This window comes from Strigops habroptila, chromosome Z, assembly GCF_004027225.2.
Source record: "Strigops habroptila isolate Jane chromosome Z, bStrHab1.2.pri, whole genome shotgun sequence".
In the NCBI taxonomy this organism is placed as follows: domain Eukaryota; kingdom Metazoa; phylum Chordata; class Aves; order Psittaciformes; family Psittacidae; genus Strigops; species Strigops habroptila.
In genome coordinates, this window is record NC_044302.2 from 22,940,999 (window position 1) to 22,964,363 (window position 23,365).

Below are 23,365 nucleotides of genomic sequence, written 5' to 3' on the forward strand. Positions count from 1 at the left end.
CGGCGGTGCCGTTGTCTATTAGTAATGAGATCGCTGATTGGTTAAGGCCGGGCAGGCGGGCCCGCCCACGCGCGCCGAGCGGGCTGCTGCGCGATGGCGTCACTTCCGTCCGACGGTGGCGCCGCTGCAGCGCAGGACCCGTCAGGGCGGAGCCGCGGGAGCGGGGGAAAGGGCCGCAGGGAGGACGGCGGCGGCGGCGGCAGCAGCAGCAGCAGCAGCAGCAGCGGCGGCCTCGCCTGGCCCGGCCCTTCCTGCCGCCCAGGGCGCCCTGCCGCGGCCCTTCCCGCCCGGAGAGCAGAGGCAGCGGGGGGGCGGGGACCGCAGGTGAGCGGGAGCGGGGGCGGTGGCGGGCCCGGCGGGTTGTGCCGGCGCCAGGCAGCGGGGGAGGGGCGGGTGACGCGGCCGGGCCGGGCGGGCGGAGAGCGCTGCTGCTCCAGGCGGCCGCCCCTTCCCGGCCTCCTGGCCGCGCCCCGGGCAGCACTCCTGGGCCAGCTGGGAGGCCTCGGGAGACCGAGGTGCCTGGGAGGGCGGCGCGCTGCGGGCGGGACGGGACAGCCGCCGGAGCCCGCCCGGCGGAGAGCGCAGGAGGTCGGCACGCCGCCGGGGCTGCGGAATGGGCGGCTGCGGGTGGCAGTAGCAGTGGATGCTCAGCTGGTGGCGGGAGAGCACGGTCCTCCCGTTGTTGAGAAGAAACCGCAGGACAGCAGGCGGGCCCTGCGGGCCGGTGCGGGCCTCGCTTCTCCCGGCGCCACAGCTCCCTTCACGAGGTTTCCATGTGCCTGTTCAGGTCCGTGGGCCAGTTCACGCGCGGGCTGGTGTCTGCAGGGTCACACCGGCCAGTGCAGGGCCCCTGCGGTGGTCCGGGCGCTCCTTCAGCCAGGGTCCAGTGGAATAGAGCTGGTGCTTGGCCTCTGCCTCGGGACTCCTTGAAGTGCGTTTGGCTTCGACCTGATCACGACACACGCAGCGGTTATGCTGAGTTGAGATGCTGCCTTTGAGAAGGAATCTCTGGGGGGCCTTTTTTGCTGAGTCTGCAGTGATGTTTGTGTAATAATCGAACCATGTCCCATGTTGTGGAGGACAGTGTACTAGTGGAGAGGTGTTACATGTACTGCTAGTGTACAAAAGTTGTGTGCACACCAGCTGCTTCTCTGGAATGTGTTATCTCTGTGGCACTGACACCTCTAAATGCCAGTTTTCCTCATGGTTGTGCTAACAAAGGCAAACTCTGCAGTGGTCAAGCTGGTAACTGTGTTGGGCTCTGCTGTAAACCCATATGTTATAAAGAAAAGGTAGACCTGTGCCAAAACAGAGAAGGAAGTTACCATCTCTGGACCAACAAAAGCTTCTTAATTTCTTCCTCCACTTTTCAAAAATTACTCAGAAGGAATTTAATTAATTTGGCATAATGCATTCAAATCGTGTAAATTGTTACCCTGTAGTGTGACTTTCAAATCATGATTAGGACAATGTGTTCTTTTAAATTCTTCGTTAGTACATGCGTGTTCTGGGGTTTGTGGCAAGGTTTTAGTAGCTGAGAGGCTACTCTGAGAAGCAGGATTGGCTTCTGTGAGAAAACACCAGAAGCTACTCCATACAGGACAAAGCCTGTTCTACCCAGCTCCAAGATGGACCTGCTGCTGGCCAAATAGCGTATTTAAGAAAGGCTAGAAAACACTGGGCAACAGCAGCTGTGAGAGAGGAGTGGGAAAATGTGAGAGAAACAGCCCTGCAGACAGCAGGGTCAGTGAAGAAGGAGGGGGAGGAGGTGCTCCAGGCGCGAGAGCAGAGCTTCCCTGCAGCCCGTGGTGAAGACCATGGTTAGGGATGTTGTCCATCTGAAGATTGTCAAGGTCCACAGTGGAGCAGGAGGAGTGCCTTGGGGGAAGCTGCAGCCTATGGAGAACCTGCCCTGGAGCAGGTTCCTGGCTGGACCTGTGGCCCCATGGAGGCAGAAGCCCACGCTGGAGCAGATTTGCTGGCAGGACCTGTGGACCATGGGGAACACACAATGGAGCCGTATGTTCCTGAAGGACTGCACCTCGTGGGAGAGACCCATGCTGGAGCAGTGGAAGAGTGTGAGGAGGAAAGCGCAGCAGAGATGAAGCATTATGAACTGACCACCACCCCCACTACCTTTTCCCCTATGCTGCTAGAGGGGAAGAGGTAGACGAATTGGGAGTGAAGTTGTGCCTGGGAAGAAGGGTGGGGGGAATGTGGTTTTGGTTTTGTTTTTCTTTCTTTCTATCCTACTCTGTTATTTATGGGCAATAAATTAAATTAATCTTCCCCAAGTTGAGTGTTTCAGATGGTAATTGGTGAATGATCTCCCTGTCCTTATCTCAACCCCCAAGGCTTTTCATCTTTCTCCTGCTTCTTCCTGAGGAGGGGTAGTAAGAGAGCAGCTGGGTGGGTGTCTTATAAATCCTTCACAATACCAGAATAGACAGAACTGTGCAGTGCATCCATGAGGGTAAAATGACAATGTTGGAAGGTGAATTTTGGAAATGAGTTTGGGAAGATCAGAAGCAGACAACTCAACAGTTCTCATTTGAAGTACAGCAGTCATCTGTTGAATTGGTTATGTGGATGTGGTTATTTGCTTTGGCTAAAGATGTGTAATACCAATGAATCCATTGCACTGGTGGCAGACTAATATTTCTTACTTCAATCTAAACTATTTTCTGGCAAAGGTACATGTATATGCAGTTAACTCTTATTTTCATTGGGGTTAAAAGCTTAGGCAAGGGAATGAGCAAGGAAGGTTGTTGGGCAGGGTTGTTTAAAATTCTTGAATCTCTGGTAAATAGTGAAGAGCTAGATTTAGAAATGATTGCCATATTAAGCAAGAAGACATCATGCTCGTGCTGTGCTGCCTGTGGGATCCATGCCTGTAGACCTTTGCTTTTGCATGGTGTTTCTTATTTGGTTAATAAACTGGGGTGATGGTAGGCAGGAGAAGCTGGCAACTAAGTTTCCTTTGCAGCACTGAACTTTGTGAGAGAACCATGGCAGTGACAGAGACTGCCATGGTACCATGAATCTCAAGAGAGGTTTTCTGAACTGATAATGTAATTGCATTCAGATCAACCCTTGTTGATGGCAGTTTATCTTCCCATGCCCTTAAATGGCTTTACTGCCAGTTCTGTCTAGCAACATTCTCTGCTTTTCCTTTTGTAAATAAATCAAATAGTGGTAGTGCCCAAACAGCTGTCTTCAGGTGTTTCTTTGTGCAGTGTCTATAAAACCTTTTGTGCTCTGGGGAAGAACCATTTTCTGATATCTAGATACAGGTTTTCTAGCTTCCTGAGATCAAGAATAGAGTCCATTATCATCATCTATTTCTTGTTGATACCTAGGAAACACTATGCTTCTGTAAGTTGACCAGAAAAGCATATGTGAACTCTTGAGAGAGACTGATGCCTGTGAAAGCTATGGTACTGACCTTGAAGCTCAATCGTTGAAGGGGTTAGCCAAGAATTACAAGGGAACAGTGTTCTATCAGTTCGGAGTATACAGCAATGTAGGTGTGTTAAATAGTGGAATGGCAACAAAGGAACAACCCCCCTGGTGACAAGCTGAGATAGTGCATCAAAATGCAGAAGTGTCACGTTTCAGTCTGCTTTGTGTCTTCCCCTGAACTGTCTGTTACACTGCAGGATCCAGAGACCCAGAGATGTGTCAGAGGACTGGGAGGAGGTGAGTGGAAATGTCAGAAAACAGGAAGATGTCCATGTCACAGGTAGTGTCTCTCTCTTCAGTGTCTAGGAAAAAGCTAGCTCTTTTTAGGAAGCTTTTTGTTGATTCTTTCAAAGATGCTTTTTGCTGCTGGCAAGCTGTGGTGTTACTGTTTGTTAATGATTTGGTGTTGCCATGGGATAGACTATCTATTTGCAGTACCTTTCAGATGATGAGAAAATACAAAACCATATTTTAATCTCTTCCCTGGAGGGCTGGTGTAACCAGCAGCAGCTTTTGCAGTGCAGTTTATCCTTTCTGCTTCTTACACAAGTCGCAACTCATCCTCCTTGACAATAAATAGGGAGATAAAACTGTGTGAGTAGAACTATATATAAAACCTGACTAAGGAAGCACCTCAAATGAGATACTGTAAGCTCAACTGTCAGGCATGAAAGTCAGTAGTTGCAGGTGCTTGTCAGACACACACAAATGCCTTTCATGGCTGGCACTCACTCTATTGTCACGTATACAAAAGTGATGTAACACTGGAGTCTGCTGTAGTTGTATGGCACAGATACAGAAATCCTTTTGACAACTGTTAACTAGAATTTCACCGTTTGTTCAGATTGAAAACACTCTCAGAGCAGAGAAAGCATACCATCCATGTTTCGAAGTGACAAAACTTGCAGAAGGTGTCCAAGAAAGTGAAGACTTCCATTTCTTCTTGCCTCTGTGCACCACCATCCTGCTGACTTGTTAAAAACCTAACTGATAGTTAAAAACCTAACTGATAGTAGAAATAATTTTCTAAAATAACACATGTATCACTGACTCCTTTCTAGATTTATATGTGTAGTTCAGGCTTCAGGGGAGCTTTATATGAGATATATTTTTTCAAGCATGTTGCTTAAGCATGGTAGAAGTGCATTGTAATGTTTTGTAAAATGTCATTTAAGCTAGGGAGAAAACAGTTATATTGGCATGCTCTCAAGTTTTGGCTATATGCCAGAAATTCCTGCAAGCTTGATGCGTAGAATACTGACTGCATTTAAATACAGGTTGTTGGGAATGGGATTTGTGGTGCGAGTAATAAATTGTCCTTCATTTATCTGATAAAGAAAAACCAAGTGCCTAGTCTAAAGTTTTCATTAGTGTATTTGTATGTGAGATTTCTTTTGATACTGTTCTAACGAATGGTATAGTTGAGGCAGCTTTTCTTGTTTGTTTTAGTAACACAAAATCAATTACTTTGCAAACTTTTAAAAGCTTCTTTAGGGGTAACTTGAAGTTGTGTTTAATTTTTTTGTATGTTTGACTGCATGTATTTGACTTCTTAACAGTGGCTCAGGATTGCAGTGTAATCTAAACTGTGTCCTGTGGTATTGGACATAGTAATAAAATTGTTAATAGATCATTATTTGGAGTTGTTATTTTCCACACTATTTTACAGTAAGTTAACCTTAATGTTGTTTGTTTTTTTTCTTAAAGAAGTGAGAGAAAAGGTTTTGATTCTGCAGCAGTTTTAGTTCAGCTTAGACACTTGCCTTCTCCCAGCTTGTTGCAGCTTAAGTATTAGAGCAGAGGGATTTGCTGGAAAAAAGGGCTGTAAGTCTGCATAGTATTCTCAATGCTGATCATGTGAAAAATAGAAAGAAACCATATGAAGAAATTACTACTATTAGAAGAAGTAGATATATGTGCTAATAAAACCTGAATTCCTATGGAAAGATCTAGTGTCCCTTGTCCTGCTATGTGGTTGTGTTACCAGCTGTCTCTTGTGTTTCCTGGCTGGGTGGATGGTCGCATGAGTGCTTTATTGGTAGTTGTGTGTTCGCACTGGTCAGCTAGCTGGGTTTGGGTGTTTTGTTGTGTTTAAGAGAATATGAGAAGTCGTCCTTATAAATTTGACTGCTTCTGTAACCAGACACCAACTTCAACAGAAAATGTGGGAATTCAGTGTCTAATCTCATCTTTGCTAAATTTGGTTGGAGTTGGCAGAGAGACTCTGAGTTTAATAGCTAATGAGAAATGAATAAACAGGCTGCATAACTGTGAACTGTAGATATTTTTTCCTAGGATTTCAGAACACTTGAATGTCATCTTCCCAATTAGGTATTTTTAATCCTGATGCTTTCTTAATATGGATGGCTTAGTTTAAGAAATTCAGGCCATATATTCATCCACATATACCACATATATGAAGAATATTGTACTGTGTGATGCTGTGAATGTCATGTAACATGGTCAAAGCTTCTCTGCACAGCCCCAAGGGAGCTTGGAGAGGCAATAGGAGGAGGGGGAGCCTAAACACTACCCTGCAGAGCTGCTCCCAAGGCCATCCCTGGAGCCAGCCCATAACAAGCCCATCATCACAGGCCCAGAGGAGCATAGGGGCACAGGTGGGAACCCAAATCAAGAAGCCCAAGAAAGGAGCACCCTATCCAGGCCCCTGCCAGGGCAGTCCCAGCAGAGCCTCTGCCCAGTGTCCCATCATACTAAGGGGGTTGCTACCCGCTGCTGAGATACAGGGGCTGCAGGGAAAACTAAAAGTCTGTGATCCCACAGGACTTATTACAGGATGTTTAGGTGGGAAACCAAAAATGGGGCAAAGGAGTAGTTTAGGAGATTTGGGGAGGAACAAGTGTGGAAATACAGAGGGGATGAAAAGGGCTAGTCATGTGTGGGCGCTGGGCTGGTCAGTAAGCTTGCCTGTCCCTGTCCTGCATGTGATCAGTGCTATCTGTCCTGCTCCTCAGTAAGTTCCTTCCTGGCTCTCCTGGGTGAGGGATCTGTGGTTGCCATCAGTGCAGCCACAGGGCATAGGGTCACTGTGTCCGTGGGGCATTGACTGGAGCAAGTGTGGGTGTGCAAGTGCCTAATAGCCAGCGGAGATCAAGCAGGATGAGCCGGTGAAGTGGTCTGCGAGCAAGGGGGTTTGTGGGTCTGTTTTGTGAACAGGCAGGGTGCTCAACAAAATGATCACATGCTAGCCGTATAACATGCACAGTTTATTAAATAGGCACACTAAAGCGAACAAGCATGCTGTGAATCAGGTATATATCTATGTATACAATAAACAAGCACAATAAAGCGAATCAGAGATATCTGTATATATCTATAGCACAGAGGAAAATTAGCAATGCATCAAATCATTACTGCATAGAGAGAACAGACATTAAGAAGAAATACATCACCAGTTACCACCGAATCATCATCCAGGCCCACACCTCAAGCTGGGAAGCCCCATTGCAGCCGATGCCGGGAGTCTCAGGTGACTGGGAAAATTCCCACACAGTGCATCCACCCACAGGTGAGGCTTCAGGGGCCTGCTTTTATGTTCTCAGAAGCACAGCCAGCTTTATGTGAGATGTATAATTTTTTACCTGTAGGGCCATGCAGTTTCTCATCTTTTCACTGTTGGCCACACCAAGAGCATTGGCCAGGCCCTCTGGCTTGATGGATAAAAATATACATACTTTATCAAATACACTTTGTAAAAACCTACTTCATTAATGCTTCTCATGGTCATGAGAGGGAGTCAACTCTCAGTTAGGTTCCTATCCATTACAGGGTCTCTAAGGGCAGCTCTGAGTGTGACAACACCTGTGTCTATAAGATTGGTTCTGTGTATCTGTTACAGTCTGTACTGGCAACTGGAGGCAGGCTGTGGCCTAGGGACTTGTATGCCTGCAGACTGGGAATGGGGAGACTGGGACCCACAGGTCAGCTACTGGGAGTGCCATCTGCTGGAGGGGTCTTGCCTGCATGTGTTTTTGCAGGTGTACTTCCATCCTATCCAGCCAGAGAGGAGAGCAGGATGAGTCCTTTGCTGCTACTTGTGTTTGTGTGAGCGCTGAGTGTCTCTCATAGTGTATACATATGCTCTGTGCATTTGCACCTGCTGGGAATGCATCTTCTCCCACTTTACTGCTGCAATGTGTGGACATTTAGCAGTAGCAGCAGCCTCACCTTTCTTGGGCTGTTCGTATGTTTTCCTGTAGCAGTGAAGAGGCAAGTTAAGTATTTAAATATATCCTGAGCACATTTTTTATTCAAAGGCTAATTACCTTTTTAAGTGCATAATCAAAATGCTAGGTAGAAAATGTTTCCTTATTCATTTTTACCAAATTATTCTTACATTTGAAAAAACCTTAGTTCTCTTCTAAAACTTGTGAAATAACAAAGCAAGCTGTAAAATAGAAAGCCAGAAAGGTAAGTGTATATAAACCTATGCCTCCAGTGACATGCGGTTTAATGACTTCCCTGGGTAGAGGTGGCATCTGAATGTTTAGTAGCTCTCAGTTGATTATTCTTCAATGCATCTATGTAATGGGTGTTGAATGCACATGCACTTGCCCATGGCAAGGAGTTCTGTAGCTTTACTGCATTATGTGAAGGAGTGTTTCTTTGGTTCTTACCCTGCTGGTTTCATCTCATAGGCCTTAGTCCAGGGACAGGCAGAAGGTTTGTATTGCCATCAGGATTTCATAGAATCATAGAATGGTTTGGGTTGAAAGAGACCTTAAAGACCATCTAGTTCCAACCTCACCTGCCACAGGCTGGGATGCCTTCCACTAGACTAGGTTGCTAGATGTTTTTTCATGGCTTGCCCTTAAAATTTTTATAGGTCTGACTATTTGTAAAACTATTTGTATCTAAACAATTTGGTATAGTTTCTTTTCAATTGTGGTCATTTGTTCAATTATAAAACTAAGCTGTTCCCTTTCCCGCTGCTCTCCAAAAGGCAACTGGACTCAATGTCTTCTGTTTGCACCACTGATGCTTCCCCTGGGTCCCACAGACTGGATCTGATTCATCAGAATGTTTCATCTGACTTTCCCTGTGTCCCCAGGATATGAACTGGAGCTGGCTGTGAGCCTCCTGAAGGCTGGAAAGACTGACTGCTGAAACCACTCACTACTCAGTTGGGAGCATCTCTATCCTTCATCTGAGTAGGCATTTGCACACCATGTTGTGCGATACCACCCATCGTGTGCTGGAGACATTGAGTAGCTTGACAGGGGAATGATGAGATGTGCAGCCTATGGACGTTTCAGGGGAGTTTTTACAGTCAGCTGTTGCTGAAGGGTGAGGTATCAGTGAAGCAGGAGGGGAAGACAGACAGAATGGGTGTATGCTGAAGTATGCCACTCGTATATTTTGATAATGACATAAATGCTTTGCACGTATTTAGTGAGCTGGAGTAGCTGATATCTCACCAAATGTGGTGTGTGGGTAGTATGCAATATATACAAATCAAATCTGGTTTTATAATTTTCAATTGATCTTGTACTTCACTTGTGGGGTCCGTTTGTTGGTTCTGATTCAAGGACTTTAGCCTTTATCATAGAATCATAGAATAGTTAGGGTTGGAAAGGACCTTAAGATCATCTAGTTACAACCTCTCTGCCATGGGCAGGGATACCTTGCACTAAACCATGTTGCCCAAGGCTCTGTCCAACCTGGCCTTGAACACCGGGATGGAGCATTCACAAGTTCCTTGGGCAGCCTGTTCCAGTGCCTCACCACCCTCACAGTAAGGAACTTTTTCCTTATATCTAATCTAAACTTCCCCTGTTTAAGTTTGAACCCATTACCCCTTGTCCTACCACTATTGTCCCTAAAGAAGAATACCTCCCCAGCATCCTCGTAGGCCCCCTTCAGATACCGGAAGGCTGCTCTGAGGTCTCCACGCAGCTTCTCTTCTCCAGGCTGAACAGCCCCAACTTCCTCAGCCTGTCTTCATACAGGAGGTGCTTGAGCCCTCCTCTGGACTTGCTCCAACAGCTCCATGTCCTTTTTATGTTGAGGACACCAGAACAGCACGTAGTGCTCCAAGTGGGGTCTCACGAGAGCAGAGTAGAGGGGCAGCATCACCTCCTTTGACCTGCTGGTCACACTCCTTTTGATGCAGCCCAGGATACGGTTGGCTTTCTGGGCTGCAAGCGCACACTGCCAGCACATCTAAAGTTTCTCATTGACCAGCACCCTCAAGTCTTTCTCCACAGGGCTGCTCTGGATCTCTTCTCTGCCCAGCCTGTAGCTGTGCCTGGGATTGCCCCAACCCAGGTGCAGGACCTTGCACTTGGCTTATGGTGTAGTAGAAGATAAATACCAAGCAAAATTAATGTTAATTGAAGCAAAACTGCGGTTTGTCTTGTTTCAGATGCATGAAGGATGCAGTCATTTTTGGTGACTCTAAGGAAGGACTCTCTATGAATTCTGAAATCCCAAATCATTGGTCAAAACAACAACTTTTGCCTGTCTTCTCTGGTGCAGATATATATTTCTGCCTGGGCAGAAATACCTTGGACCATACCTGTAGCTTCCTTTCTGGAGTCCAGCTCAATGTGTTTACTGATGTGAAATTCTGTCCTCATGTTTCTTGGTGCTTTCCACCTCCAGTCTTCTCTGGGCATTGGTCGGAATGCATTACTATACAGCCTTCTGAAGAACACCACCTCCTGGGATGGCTTGATAAGGGCAATGCATAAGCTCTCAAGTATTTTAGTTGACGTCATCTACCTGGACTTGTGCAAAGCGTTTGACACTGTCCCGCACGACATCCTTGTCTCTAAATTGGAGAGACTTCAATTTGATGGATGGACCACTCAGTGGATAAAGAACTGGCTCGATGGCCGCACGCAAAGAATTGTGGTAAATGGCTCGATGTCCAGTTGGAAACCTGTAACGAGTGGTGTCCTTCAGGGATTGGTGTTGGGACTGGTCCTGTTCAACATCTTTGTCGGCGACATGGACAGTGGGATTGAGTGCGCCCTCAGCAAGTTTGCCAATGACACCAAGTTGTGTGGTTCGGTTGATACACTGGAGGGAAGGGATGCCATCCAGAGGGACCTTGACACGCTTGTGAGGTGGGCCGATGCCAACCTTATGAAGTTTAACCAAGTGTAAGGTCCTACACCTGGGTCGGGGCAATCCGAGGCACTGCTACAGGCTGGGCAGAGAAGAGATTCAGAGCAGCCCTGCCAAGAAGGACTTGGGGGTGTTGGTTGACGAGAAGCCTAACACGAGCCAGCAGTGTGCGCTTGCAGCCCAGAAGGCCAGCCGTATCCTGGGCTGCATGAAAGGAAGCGTGACCAGCAGGTCAAAGGAGGTGATCCTGCCCCTCTACTCTGCTCTCGTGAGACCTCACTTGGAGTACTGTGTACAGTTCTGGTGTCCTCAACATAAAAAGGACATGGACCTGTTGGAGCGAGTCCAGAGGAGGGCCACGAGGATGATAAGAGGGCTGGAGCACTTCCTGTATAAAGACAGGCTGAGAGAGTTGGGGCTGTTCAGCCTGGAGAAGAGGAGGCTGCGTGGAGACCTCATAGCAGCCTTCCGGTATCTGAAGGGGCCCTACAAGGATGCCGGAGAGAGACTCTTCCTTAGGGACTGTAGTGGTAGGACAAGGGGTAATGGGTTCAAACTTAAACAGGGGAAGTTTAGATTAGATACAAGGAGGAAGTTCTTTACAGTGAGGGTGGTGAAGCACTGGAATGGGTTGCCCAGGGAGGTTGTGGATGCTCCATCCCTGGTGGTGTTCAAGACAGGTTGGACAGAGCCTTGGGCCACATGGTTTAGGGCGAGGTGTCCCTGCCCGTGGCAGGGGGGTTGGAACTAGATGATCTTCAGGTGTTTTCCAACCCTTACTATTCTATGATTCTATTTTGTCTTCTACAGTGTGTTTCCTAAAATGGCATAAAGCAGTGCACAGACTGGGAACTGCTTGGGTGCTTGTGAACAGCTTGCTTCTAATGACTCTTGAAGCTGGAGCAGTCTCTACTGGGCCTGTGCTTTCTGCAGTGAAGGTACAAGTGGAACGATTTCATTCTTGGTTGCAGATGAGGCACAGCAAAGTGCTCCTGTCTTAGCTGCCCTTGTAGGTGGTGGTGCTAATGGTTCAGCACTGCTGCATTTTGGAAAGTCACTGTAGTTAAAACCATGGTGCCATCCAGTTCTGGTCCTGAAGGAAAGGGGATCCCTTGCCTCTCTTGGTGTGGTGGGTGTCTGGTGTTTTCCAGGGTGTCTGCCAAGTGGGCTGTGGCATACACTGTGTAGATCAGCCCTGTGTATAGCTATGCAACTGTTCCTTGGAGCTGTCACTCTTGACTGGGGAGCAAGGTGAAAAAAAAAGTCAACCAGCATGAGGATCGCGAAGAGTACACTGATGCTTAGCGATGGTACTCCAAAAGGAGCAAGAGTTTCTTTGTTACTCTGGCAACTGTTGCACCCACCAGCATCACCAATCTCCTCCTCTCTCAAAATTCCCTCTAGATCTTTTAGTCCCACGAAGTCAAGAACAGACTGTTGTTTCTGGTATAACACCCTTCCTTACAGAGAAGATTGTCTGTACATGGTGCTTTCTGGAACAAAGGAGGGCATAAGTTTAACCATGTGTGCCTGGGCAGCAAAGGCAGACAGCAATGTTGGCAACAGTACTCACAAAGCAGTCCTGGCCTCTGCCACATTCCAAACATTTCTTGCCAGGACTTGTGTCTCTTGTCACAACAGGCTCCCCAGTCTTCCTTTTGTCTGGCTGCTGGAGATCAGTGAGTTTCAGGGTCTGCTCTTTTGTTTCTCATTCCTCCAGGAGGGCACCAAGAAGTATTTCCTTCCTTTCTCTTGTCTTACACTTTTCTCAGAGAAAATTGTAGAAATAAAAACTGTGCAATTACAAATTTTGTCTTTTTTTAATGATTTTTAGTTGAAAATGTTGTCTTATTTTTGCTGTTAAATATACATTGGTAGTTAAGGAGAAATGAAATCAGGTATTATCTGCATTCCTATTATTTTTAAAAAAAAGGTATCAAACCCAAATTCTTCTGGTTTATTACATAGCTTCATAGCGATAAGGGAGTATTGTGCCACAGTACTTAATTAAATCTCATCATGGTGTTATTTCAGGCATTCAGGCATCCTAGCCTTAGTGCTGCCAAATTAGTGGATTTTTGATGCCACCAGTAAGCCTGGACTCTCTCATTGCTGGAAGACATAAAGTGTAATTTATTTATTTCTTAATAAAATATGTGGGAAACAATTACAGTTGAAGGCAACAGATACTTGCCAGCAGAAGTTTCAGCTTTTCAGTGTTTAGGTAAAACTGTGGTTCTTTATGGGCCTCTATCCTTTGGAGAGGGCAAAGGTTCTTTGTCCAGTGGACTAGATGATGAAATCCTTTTCCACCAAAGACCTGCAAAACACATGTTATGTCCCTTACAGAAGGAGGAGGTGGGTGAATGCCAGCTGCCTCTCAGCTGGGGAACAGTAGCTCTTGCATTAGCACCAGCCTGACAATTGAGGCAGTCTGGGGCCATTCTGTGGCATCTTTTGTTGCCTAATGGTTTTAGTCTTTGTGGTTTATGTTAGTTTGCCACCTCTTCTGGCATGAATTCAGATCTCTTCACCTACTATACTACCAATTCCATTAATTTTATGTAGCCCGATGTTAGTCAAGTACTGCAAAAGCCACTAACTTGAGTAAGTTTCTTTGTCCAGGCTGCCCCTAAGGTGTTGCATAAGCCTGGGAATCAGAAAATGGCAGCTGTTAACCCCACAGTAGTGTCCATAGTAGCCTCAAGACAGGCTTAAAACCAGAGAGTATCTGTAAGTCTTTCCTACACGACAGCTGCCTGTAGCTGCCTCTCCCTGGCAACACAAAACTGTTATTTAGTGACAAAAAGTGTTACAGGGCACAATGCTCTGCCCACCCCTTCTGTAGCTGTTAGACACACTGGCAAGTTTTGGCTGAGGATACTAGTATTGAAGTCCAACATGGTTTATAGCTGTGGGACTAATAGAAAGGGGGGAAGGGGCTAGCTTTGTCCCCTTGCTGGATGGGACCAGCATATGTTCAGCTTGTGCTTGTTGTGCTCTGCCAGTGGATGGTGTGACTGAGAAACCTAATCTCATGCTGCTTGCAGAATAACTTCCGAATGAGTTCAAAAGAAGTATGTTCTTAATAAAAGAGGATTAAGAACCTTTCCACTTTCCCTTGGCATGTTAATGGTGATAATCCAAGGCTGGAGAGCATTGCAGAGGTACTTTCCCAGTAGGAGCCAAGTTGCTGCTGGAAACCCACAGATCCTTCTAATTCCACAGCTGCCTGCTTACATACACATAAGTTTGTAAATCTATCAGAGATCTTCAGTGCATTGCTTGTCTTTTTGACCTTTAACCAGCACAGTCTTACAGCAGTATGGGTCTCGAAGTTGGTAGCCCCTGGTCTGTCCTGCCTTCCTTACTACCTTTTGTCTTCAGTAAAGGAGAGCACAGAGCTTTCAGCTGCTGGTGTTTGTGTGCTTCTGCAAGCTGAGGGAACCTTTGTGGCCATGTGCTGCTGTTGCTTCATGCCTGTGATCTCAGGAGTTGCTCTTCACATATCTGAGGTTTTGCTTTTTCTGTTAATCCTTCCAAATAAATAGTTAATCTGTGTCCATCCAGATGAACAAAATTGCAAAGTAATTAACAATCAACATCAACTGCTGTACCCATTTTCCTCTGAATGAACGTGTGTACTAACAGCCACTGCCCCTGGCCTAGCATACCTTCTGAGCAAAGTCAATGTGTAAAGTGAAACACCTGCAAAGAGCTTGAAATACATACATTTCTGAGTCAAATGTGACTATGGGAAGCTTTGTATGCAGTTTACTCACATAGTTTATGACTGTGCGTATATGCAAATGCAGCATATGTTTTGTTCACAACATGCGTGCATTTGAGGACAGAACTGCTAAAAAGGTAGACTCTTATTTAATCCCACTTCAAAAGCATAATTCTTTCTGTGTGACCTTTTATTTACCTGCTTTGCAGTCATCTTGTGTCACATGATACTGTGGTATTGCTATTGAAAAATAAATATGAACACACAAATGTGTGTGCATATGCCCTATACGTGCAACCTTTCTGTTTCCTAAATCTTACATTTTTGTTGACTTGTCATGACAAAAAGTAGAGATATCACCAGAAGTCACTTATTTAGTCTTAATGTGAATCTACTAAGACTCACATAAGTCTTATGTTCTGTTAATGGAAACTTAAGAAGAAAACACCTCTGAGTTTGTATAGTTGTCTTGTTGATTAGTCCATCATTTTGTCAAAAGCTTCCTATGACTTCCTTATGGACCAAGAATGTTTGCAAGGAATAGCAAGCATGGCGATGGCTCTTAGTGTTGGCAGACTCTTCTATCTTATTGCTGTTTTATTTTGTAGGAAAAACAGAGGACTTTCAGTGCATCCCAGCTGATAAACTATACTGAATAACAGAACCGTATTGCACTTCTGATAGCTATAGATGGCAGCTTCAGATAAGAGCTGACCACTTGTCCTGGCCCAGAAGTGTCTCCCTTCTTTTCCGTGAACTCTTTTTTTCTGTGTTTCTATGTTGAAAGCACATACCTGAATGTCAGTTCTGCACAGCATCTGAGTAACTATGTAGAAAGTCATTTGCAGAAGGTGAAGCTGCATTAAATGAGATGAGAATTAAAGTTCAGACTTTTCAGCATGAGGTTATCAAAGGCTGCAGTCGATTATTCACAGATTTTTTTAAAAAACAGGATTAAATATTTTACTGAAGAGTGTTTTTTAGTTTGGACAGGAGCTAATGGAGGTGAAATGACCATTGTTACTCAGTTTGCAACAGAGCTGCCCATGACATGTCTGGTGCTGAGGCGGCTGTTATACTAGGTCAGCTCCATGGCAGAACCTGTATATTCTTATTCCTAGTCTGCCTCTGCAAGATTGCCAACTTTGATACAGTACCAATGTGGCAGTGGTAAATTAAGATCAGTTATTGTTCATCTGTGTTTCAGCTGTCATCTTTCATTGTTAAGCCTAGTTTTGCTGTGGTCTGAATAGGACTTCAACTGTTTTTAATATTATAGTTTCTTCTGTTCTGTTTTATAGGATCATGGATTTTCCAGGACACTTTGAGCAAATCTTTCAGCAGCTCAACTACCAGAGGCTTCATGGCCAGCTTTGCGACTGTGTCATTGTGGTGGGAAACAGGCATTTCAAAGCCCATCGCTCTGTTTTGGCAGCATGTAGCACACATTTCCGAGCTCTGTTTACTGTAGCAGAAGGAGATCAGACTATGAACATGATTCAGCTGGACAGCGAAGTGGTGACAGCAGAAGCTTTTGCTGCTCTGATAGACATGATGTATACTTCCACACTAATGCTTGGGGAGAGCAATGTTATGGATGTCTTGCTGGCTGCTTCTCACTTACATTTGAATTCTGTTGTCAAAGCATGCAAGCACTACCTTACTACCAGGACACTGCCGATGTCTCCACCAAGTGATAGAGTTCAAGAGCAAAACGCGCGAATGCAGAGATCTTTCATGCTTCAGCAGCTTGGGCTGAGCATTGTGAGCTCTGCCTTAAATTCCACTCAGAGTACAGAGGAACAACCAAATACTATGAGCTCCTCGATGAGAAGTAACATTGAACAGCGCACTACTTTCCCTATTCGTCGCCTCCACAAACGTAAACAATCTTCTGAAGATCGGGCCAGACAGCGCATCAGGCCTACCATGGATGAGTCTGTCTCTGATGTGACTGCAGAGAGCGGGCAGTCAGTAGTTCATTCACGGGAAGATTTCTTCTCGCCAGATTCACTGAAGATTGTGGACAACTCTAAGGCTGATGCTGTTGCTGATAACCAGGAGGATAATACTATTTTGTTTGATCAGTCTTTCAGTACTCAGGAAGATGCTCAAGTGCCCAGCCAGTCTGACAACAGTGGAGGAAACATTTCACAGATGTGTATGGCATCTCAGGCAACACAAGTGGAAACCAGTTTTGACCAGGAGGCTGCTTCTGAGAAGAACAACTTCCCATGTGAGAATCCAGAGGTCAGCCTGAATGAAAAAGAGCACATGAGGGTGGTGGTGAAGTCTGAGCCCTTGAGTTCCCCAGAGCCTCAAGATGAGGTGAGCGATGTCACTTCCCAGGCGGAGGGGAGCGAGTCTGTTGAAGTGGAAGGAGGAGTAGTGAGTGCAGAGAAGATAGAACTGAGTCCTGAGAGCAGTGATCGTAGCTTTTCTGACCCACAGTCCACTACCGATAGGGTGGGAGACATCCATATCATGGAGGTGTCAAATAACCTGGAACACAAGTCTACCTTCAGTATCTCAAATTTTCTAAATAAAAGTAGAAATGGTGGCTTCGGTACCAGTCAAAACAGCGATGACAATATTCCAAATACCACCAGTGATTGCAGAATAGACAGCGATGCCTCTTACCTAATGGGTCCAGAGTCAGGGCCTGCTGGTGGCCATTCATCTGCCACTGTCTCTCATGTCGAGAATCCATTTAGTGAGCCTGCAGATTCTCATTTTGTTAGACCAATGCAGGACGTGATGGGTCTCCCATGTGTACAGACTTCTGGGTACCGTGCAGCAGAACAGTTTGGCATGGATTTTCCACGGTCAGGCTTGGGCTTGCACTCCCTGTCAAGGGCAATGATGGGCTCAGTAAGAGGTGGAGCTAGCAGCTTTCCTGGCTACCGACGCATAGCCCCCAAAATGCCTGTGGTGACCTCTGTCAGGAGCTCCCAGATGCAAGATAACTCATCCAGTTCCCAGCTGATCATGAATGGAACCACTTCTTTTGAAAATGGGCATCCATCGCAACCTGGTCCGCCACAGCTGACGAGGGCATCTGCAGACGTCCTTTCAAAATGCAAGAAGGCCTTATCTGAGCACAATGTCTTGGTTGTAGAAGGTGCACGCAAGTATGCATGCAAGATCTGCTGCAAGACGTTTTTGACCTTGACAGACTGCAAGAAACACATCCGTGTGCACACGGGAGAAAAGCCTTATGCCTGCCTCAAGTGTGGCAAACGGTTCAGCCAGTCCAGTCACCTGTACAAACACTCCAAGACAACCTGCCTGAGGTGGCAGAGCAGCAATCTGCCTAGCACTTTGCTTTAACCTTATCTGCTCCAGGCCTGAAGGAGCATGCCAGTGCAGACATCTAGCTCCCTGAAGTACCTGAACATGAACACTGTTTTCTTGAAGGCTGCAGGCTTAGAAGCTGCTCTTGTCACTCAGTGAACGCAACATGTGATTGTGCCACACACACAAAAGTCTTGGTTCTATAAATTGGGGATATTACTGTACCTACCTCACAGGGGTGTTGTGAGGCTTAAACAGCTGTAAGCGGCGAACTCGAGGATCAGCAGAAGTCACACTGTAGATGTGTGATTACAGTGATGTACATTCAGGCCTTGGGCTGATGGGGATAAAATCTATAAAGCTCAGCAGTTCCTTTGCAGGGCAGAGGAGTGAGAGCATAGTTATCTCAAGAAGTAGCACGTTTCAAGAGTGAGAAACTGAAGTGCAAATTTCCTCTTTTTTTCTTTTCTTCCCCCCCCCCCAAAGTATTTTGTAAAACTGAAAGCATTTAAATAAATTACCTGTAAACCAAGTTGCTGCATTATGTGTGGACAGTAATGCAGGCACTGTTTACTGTAGCTAATGCAGACCACATATCTTGAAAAGAGAAAACTTTGGATGCACCTGTCTGACATAATGCTTTAAAATATGCTAATTATAAGAATAGTTTTAGGGTTATGAATGTATGTTTGGCTGTTTTGTAGTAAAGGACACTGTGTAATGAAGGTGCTTAAATTAAATCCAAGACAAGTAACTTTTGGACTGCCAGATGTGTATATGATTTGAATACAGCAAAATCTGGATGTTTGATTTTTTCTGTAGAAACTTGTAGTAAGTGATAAGTGAAGTACTGTTTCTTGTTCGTGCTATTCTTAGCAGTATTTTAACCAATTTGTATCTCCTATGTTAAAATTCTATATACACAGAAGTCTGAAAAGAGCTTGTCTCTGTCTGTTTTGTTATTTTGAAGGAGAGAGATAATTTGTGATGGCTTTTTTTACTGTGTAAGATAGTCTCTTGCTGTTTCCAGATGCTGATAGTCAATCTGATCCCCATTATTGCATAAACATATTGTCCTTTTCTGACAGTCTTATCTTCAGGCTTTAATTTCCTCCTCTGTACACTTACTTACTTTCCTTCACAGCTGTGGATTGTTCCTCAGATCAAACCAGTCAGGGATAGTCATCATCTGCCATATTTATTTATGTCTCTATAAAATATAGTTGTCAAATCCAGTCCTTCCTCTTAAAGCAGTGTCAAAAATGTCCTTTTCCACATACATTAAAAAAAAAAAAAATTAATTTTAAAAAATAGCACTGTACACTTTGTAAGCAGAAATTCAGTGATCATTATTCTTCAAGTGAGTTGTGTAAATCTTGCTTTAATTTCCTTTTCTTTCACACTATTGTAACTAACACTGTCTGCAGTCTTTTTTTTTTTTTTCTTTGTTAAAGATACATGTGAACTAACTACTGGCATTCAGCACATTAGGTTTCTAAATAAAATTTTGGGGCACTTCTGCTGATAAATGTTGGCCTACGGTATAGGAGCTGGGTCAGAGCTACAGCATATCCTTTCTACTCAGGAGAGACAGGACTTACATTTCATAGTATCTAAGTCACAGAGCAACAGCTTTCCATTAATATTAAAAAAGAATTGCAAGCTTTCCCCTCTTTTTTCTGTATAGCAAATGTATCCTGTATGATGATATTCAGCAGGTTTATGGAATTTGTGCTGCCTAATAGTTAGCTTTCTTAAACATCTTGGATTTATATTTAGATAAACTGAAAATAAAGTCCTGATCGACAGTTCTGTAGGTCATTTAGTAGGATGATATCAAAACTGTTGAAGCATAGAAACCAAACAGTCACTATCAGACCAAAGGAAACATGGAAATCTTTCTGTACCTGGCTTTATGTGAAACAGTAGTCCGCTAATGGGGAAGTGTGTCTTCATCTCTAAATACACTGCTTCACGTTGAAAAAAATTGTCAGATGTGTGTCAAAGTGTCGTTTGCACCTTGAGCATCCAAGGTAAACAGGAACATGGAAACACAGTGAATGATTGGATCAATTCCTTTAAAATATTAGTATTTTGTCATAGGATTTATTTAATGGTCATATTTCTGGCTCTTGATTTTATAAGCATTAAGGAAACGTGCTGCATTTTTTTAAAGCATTAGGATATGCCGTATTTTGATTGATGATAATTTTGATATCAGGAGACTAACAGCATTGAGCTATACTAGGCAATCTCGCTGAAACATCAATAAACTGCAGTATTTTGTACTTCAGTATTTTCTCATGTCGCCTTATTAGTAATGTCCTGACATTGTTTCAACTCCCTTGCATTTCTAGTGTTTTGTTTTAAAAACAGGGGTTTTTTACATTTTCTATCTGGTCTTATAGCACGTCTGAATTCCTTGAATTCTTACGCATCAGAATAAAGCATATATCTGAGTAAGGAGATTAGAGTAATTAAGAACTAATATGAGCAGATAAATACACTTAACTATACTTTTGATCTGTTTTTATAAAAAAATGATATTTCAAAATATCAGAACTTGTGCAGGAGGACTTCTGTCTTCTTTCTTTAAGAAAAGATTCAACTTAGAGCATTTTTTGGAAGTAGCAACTTTAAATTTCATTGTTCATTGAGGTCTAGTGCATCTGGAGAAGCACTCTGCAAACCCAGGAGCCTGTGGCTGGCTTGTTGCTTTCTTAGACTTCCAGTATGAAGCAATACCTCAGAATGGTATTTCCCCTTAGCTATCCTCTATGGTAAAATGAGAGTCTCTCATCTCAAAGCCTTGTAACTTTGTCAGAATTTATCACCCTGACTTTTGTTCAAAATTTAACTTTGCAAATGCTACAGTGACATCTCATGTGAAGATGTCTGTATGTTAGTATTACGAAACATCTGAAAATAAACCCTGCATTTTTGTGCTGCTGTGTCTGACTTGGTTTACTTATGTTATCCTGAGGTCTTTGCCAAAAGCATATAATGGATTGACGAAACAAGTAGTGCTTGTGTGTTAGCTGATTGGACTCTTTGTTTTATGAGATCACTTGACAGTGCAAAATAATCCTACTGAAATGTAGGCACACACATGAGGTCAAGCATGTAGTGCTGCCCATGGCTGGCATCCTGTGCCATGCTGAGGCTTTGCCAGTTTTGAGAGGACATGTAGTATCTAATCAACTAGAATTGGGTTCATATTTGATGCAGTATAAAGTCTTGAAGGACAGTGTTGTCCCATCAACACTTTATAAGCTGGTTTGAACCAGCAGAGTGTGGCTGGACTTGACAGTAGTGGTTTTGATCGGGCTCAGGTATGGTAATGTCTCATGGAGCCACTGTCTCAGCGTGGTGGGCTGTCTTCTGGCTAGCTCTCTGCTCTGGAGGTGATATTAAAGATGTTTCCTGCAGATCATTTGAGATGCCCTGCAGCTGCCTGACCTACTTACGGATTCCTCCCACAGCTTGGATGGGAAGGGGCGCATTGCCTGCATCTCTCTCATCAGACAAAGGCTGTAAAGCCTTGGAATTCTGGGAGCATCCCTAGTTGTGCATGGAAATTATTGACCTTTTTTTCAGCTGTCTCAGTTACCTGCAGCCATGCAGGTGCTTGTGCTGGCAGGGTAAGTGGCTGGTAATGGTGCAATTAATTTTGATGACAACATCTGAATGCCCATCAGTGACATCCCATGTCTGCAGCACAGGGCAACTTAGAAAGACTGGCTTGGTGACTTGCTTAATAAAATGTATTAGTGCTGACGAGACTGAATTTCATGACATGATGTCTTGAGTAGACATCAGGGTCATTAAATAGATTTTGAAAAGGCATAAAAGCAGCAGTCTATAGTTTAAAAGCTGTATTCCACTCTCAATTTTTCTTAATAATAGGTGAAAATAAATTCAGTCTGGAGCTTCCTGTAAAAAGAAATGACTGAACTAATGTGTCAGTTGGCAGAAGTCATAAATCAATACTACATCTATGTAACCATGCATTTGTAGGAGCGCATTCTTAGCTGAAGCACAGTGTTCACTTATGCTGTCAAACTTGCTGTTCTCGCCAGAAAATGTATTCTTGGAAGGACTGTGGCAGTTTCCTGTTGGAAAACTTGCATAAGGCGAGGCTGCATGTTCTGTCCTCTGCTAGTTGCATCTGCAGATGTCTATTACACATTGGTGACTTCCAGCAGGGTACTGCAGCTCACTAGGTCGGTCCACAAGCATCTCTGACTCCTAATTAAACCCTGTAAAACCTTACCAAACCACAACAAGAATTCAGGAAGTCCAAGGGAGGTGTCTTTCCCTGCCAATGGTTGTTTAAACAGCAGTAGGTACTTCAAGTGCCACTTCTGTGGCACTTTTACCACCTTCTCTGCATATGTGTTATGCAATGTGGGCAGACCCTTGCATGCAGCTGAAAAAGCAAGGATGGTACTTAGTTCCACAGCCACTGGCTGCCCATCTAGAGGGTCTGTGCTCCCATGCCTCTTCCCTGCTGTGCTCTGGGCTCTTCCTCCTGCCATGAGCGTGCCGTGAATGAAGAAATCGCTCTGCTGGCGTGAGATGTTGCTTCCCCCAAAGCAGGGTGAGTGCAAGTCTCCTTGTTTGCATCAGCCAAATAACCACCAAAACAGGACACACAAAAGGCACCTGCAAAGTGATTATTGCTCTTTATGCCAGGCTGTAAAGAAATACTTCTTGTTAGCAAAAAGTAATCATTAAAGCCTGTACTTTACTCATTAACAATTTTGTTCCTGATATAGAATATACTCTAAGAGCTTATTATTATGGTTGTTACTGAAATAATGTTAATATCTACATGACATCTGTAAAATCCATAATCCATTCTGATTGCTGCTCTCTGAATTCCCATGGGAAGATGTCAACACCGTGGTCTGGAAGCCCAGCGCAGCTACTTGAGATGCTGATGCTGCTCACCACAGTGGCTAGCAATTTAGTTGTTGGTGGCATAAAGTTTTGACTGGGGATTGCTGGTAGGGGTTATGTCCAGAACTTGCTGAGCAATAAATCCTGTTAAGAGGTGTTTGCCCTTGGAGAGAGATTCAGCAAGGCTTACCTGTGCTTTGCTGCCATTAGGCTCAGCTCTGACCAGCCATGCTCAAGACTCACCTAAAAAACTACATGTCGAAGCTGGGGCAGAGAGCTAAGGTTATCATTTTATCATTTACAGTTTTTAAAATATTTTTAGAAAACAAGATCTTTTCACTAAAGGCATACTGATGATTTCTCAGTGTGGCAGAGCAAAATGATAGCTGCAGAAGGTACTCTTCTCGAAGAAATTCCAAGATGTGACACCTGAAATGTGCTTCAGTCACTACAGCAGCCTTATTTACAAGCTTGTGTCTATTTCTTAGTGTACTCAGGAATCTAATACAAGTGCTCAGGTATCAGTTCATTTACACTTAACTATTTCTCACATTATTAGGGTCACAATAACCTCTCAAATATTTAGTCAACATCCTTCAGCGTTACAGTAACTTTACCAATACAAGGATCTTTAGGGTCAAACCCAAAAAATCATACAGACCAGCAAACTAACCTTACATCCATGTAATACAGCCAAGGTTTTCACATCAAAATAAGTCCTTCCTTTATGTCACTTGGAAATTTCCAGCCAGTTGAGATGCTCAGGAGCCCACTCCCTTCCTATCTAGCACGGCTACCAACCTTTCCTTGGCCAGCAGAGGTCTTACCAGAAACTTCCCAAACACTCTTTGCTTCTGATGGGCAGTACTCAGCAAGGCTTGTGAA

At 44.5% G+C, this 23,365-nt stretch overlaps 1 protein-coding gene across 4 annotated transcripts; it reads left to right on the forward strand.

Annotated features, from left to right (window-relative positions):
* The first annotated feature begins 86 nt into the window (after positions 1 to 86).
* ZBTB5 (zinc finger and BTB domain containing 5) lies at positions 87 to 22,585 on the forward strand. Of its 4 annotated transcripts, none has more exons than XM_030470725.1 (3): positions 180 to 324; positions 8,534 to 8,633; positions 15,586 to 22,585. In XM_030470725.1, exon 3 carries the CDS (start codon positions 15,590 to 15,592, stop codon positions 17,612 to 17,614), a length of 2,025 nt encoding a protein of 674 aa, XP_030326585.1. In that variant the 5' UTR covers positions 180 to 324; positions 8,534 to 8,633; positions 15,586 to 15,589; the 3' UTR covers positions 17,615 to 22,585. The 4 variants fall into 4 exon arrangements, with proteins under 4 accessions (XP_030326582.1, XP_030326585.1, XP_030326583.1 ...); XM_030470723.1 differs by lacking the exon at positions 180 to 324 and adding an exon at positions 7,488 to 7,527; XM_030470722.1 differs by lacking the exon at positions 8,534 to 8,633 and having other exon boundaries at positions 87 to 324.
* The last annotated feature ends 780 nt before the right edge of the window (positions 22,586 to 23,365 follow it).

Coding starts and splice junctions, on each gene's coding strand:
- ZBTB5 (XM_030470722.1), top strand. CDS start 15,590: ATGGATTTTCCAGGACACTTTGAGCAAATCTTTCAGCAGCTCAACTAC.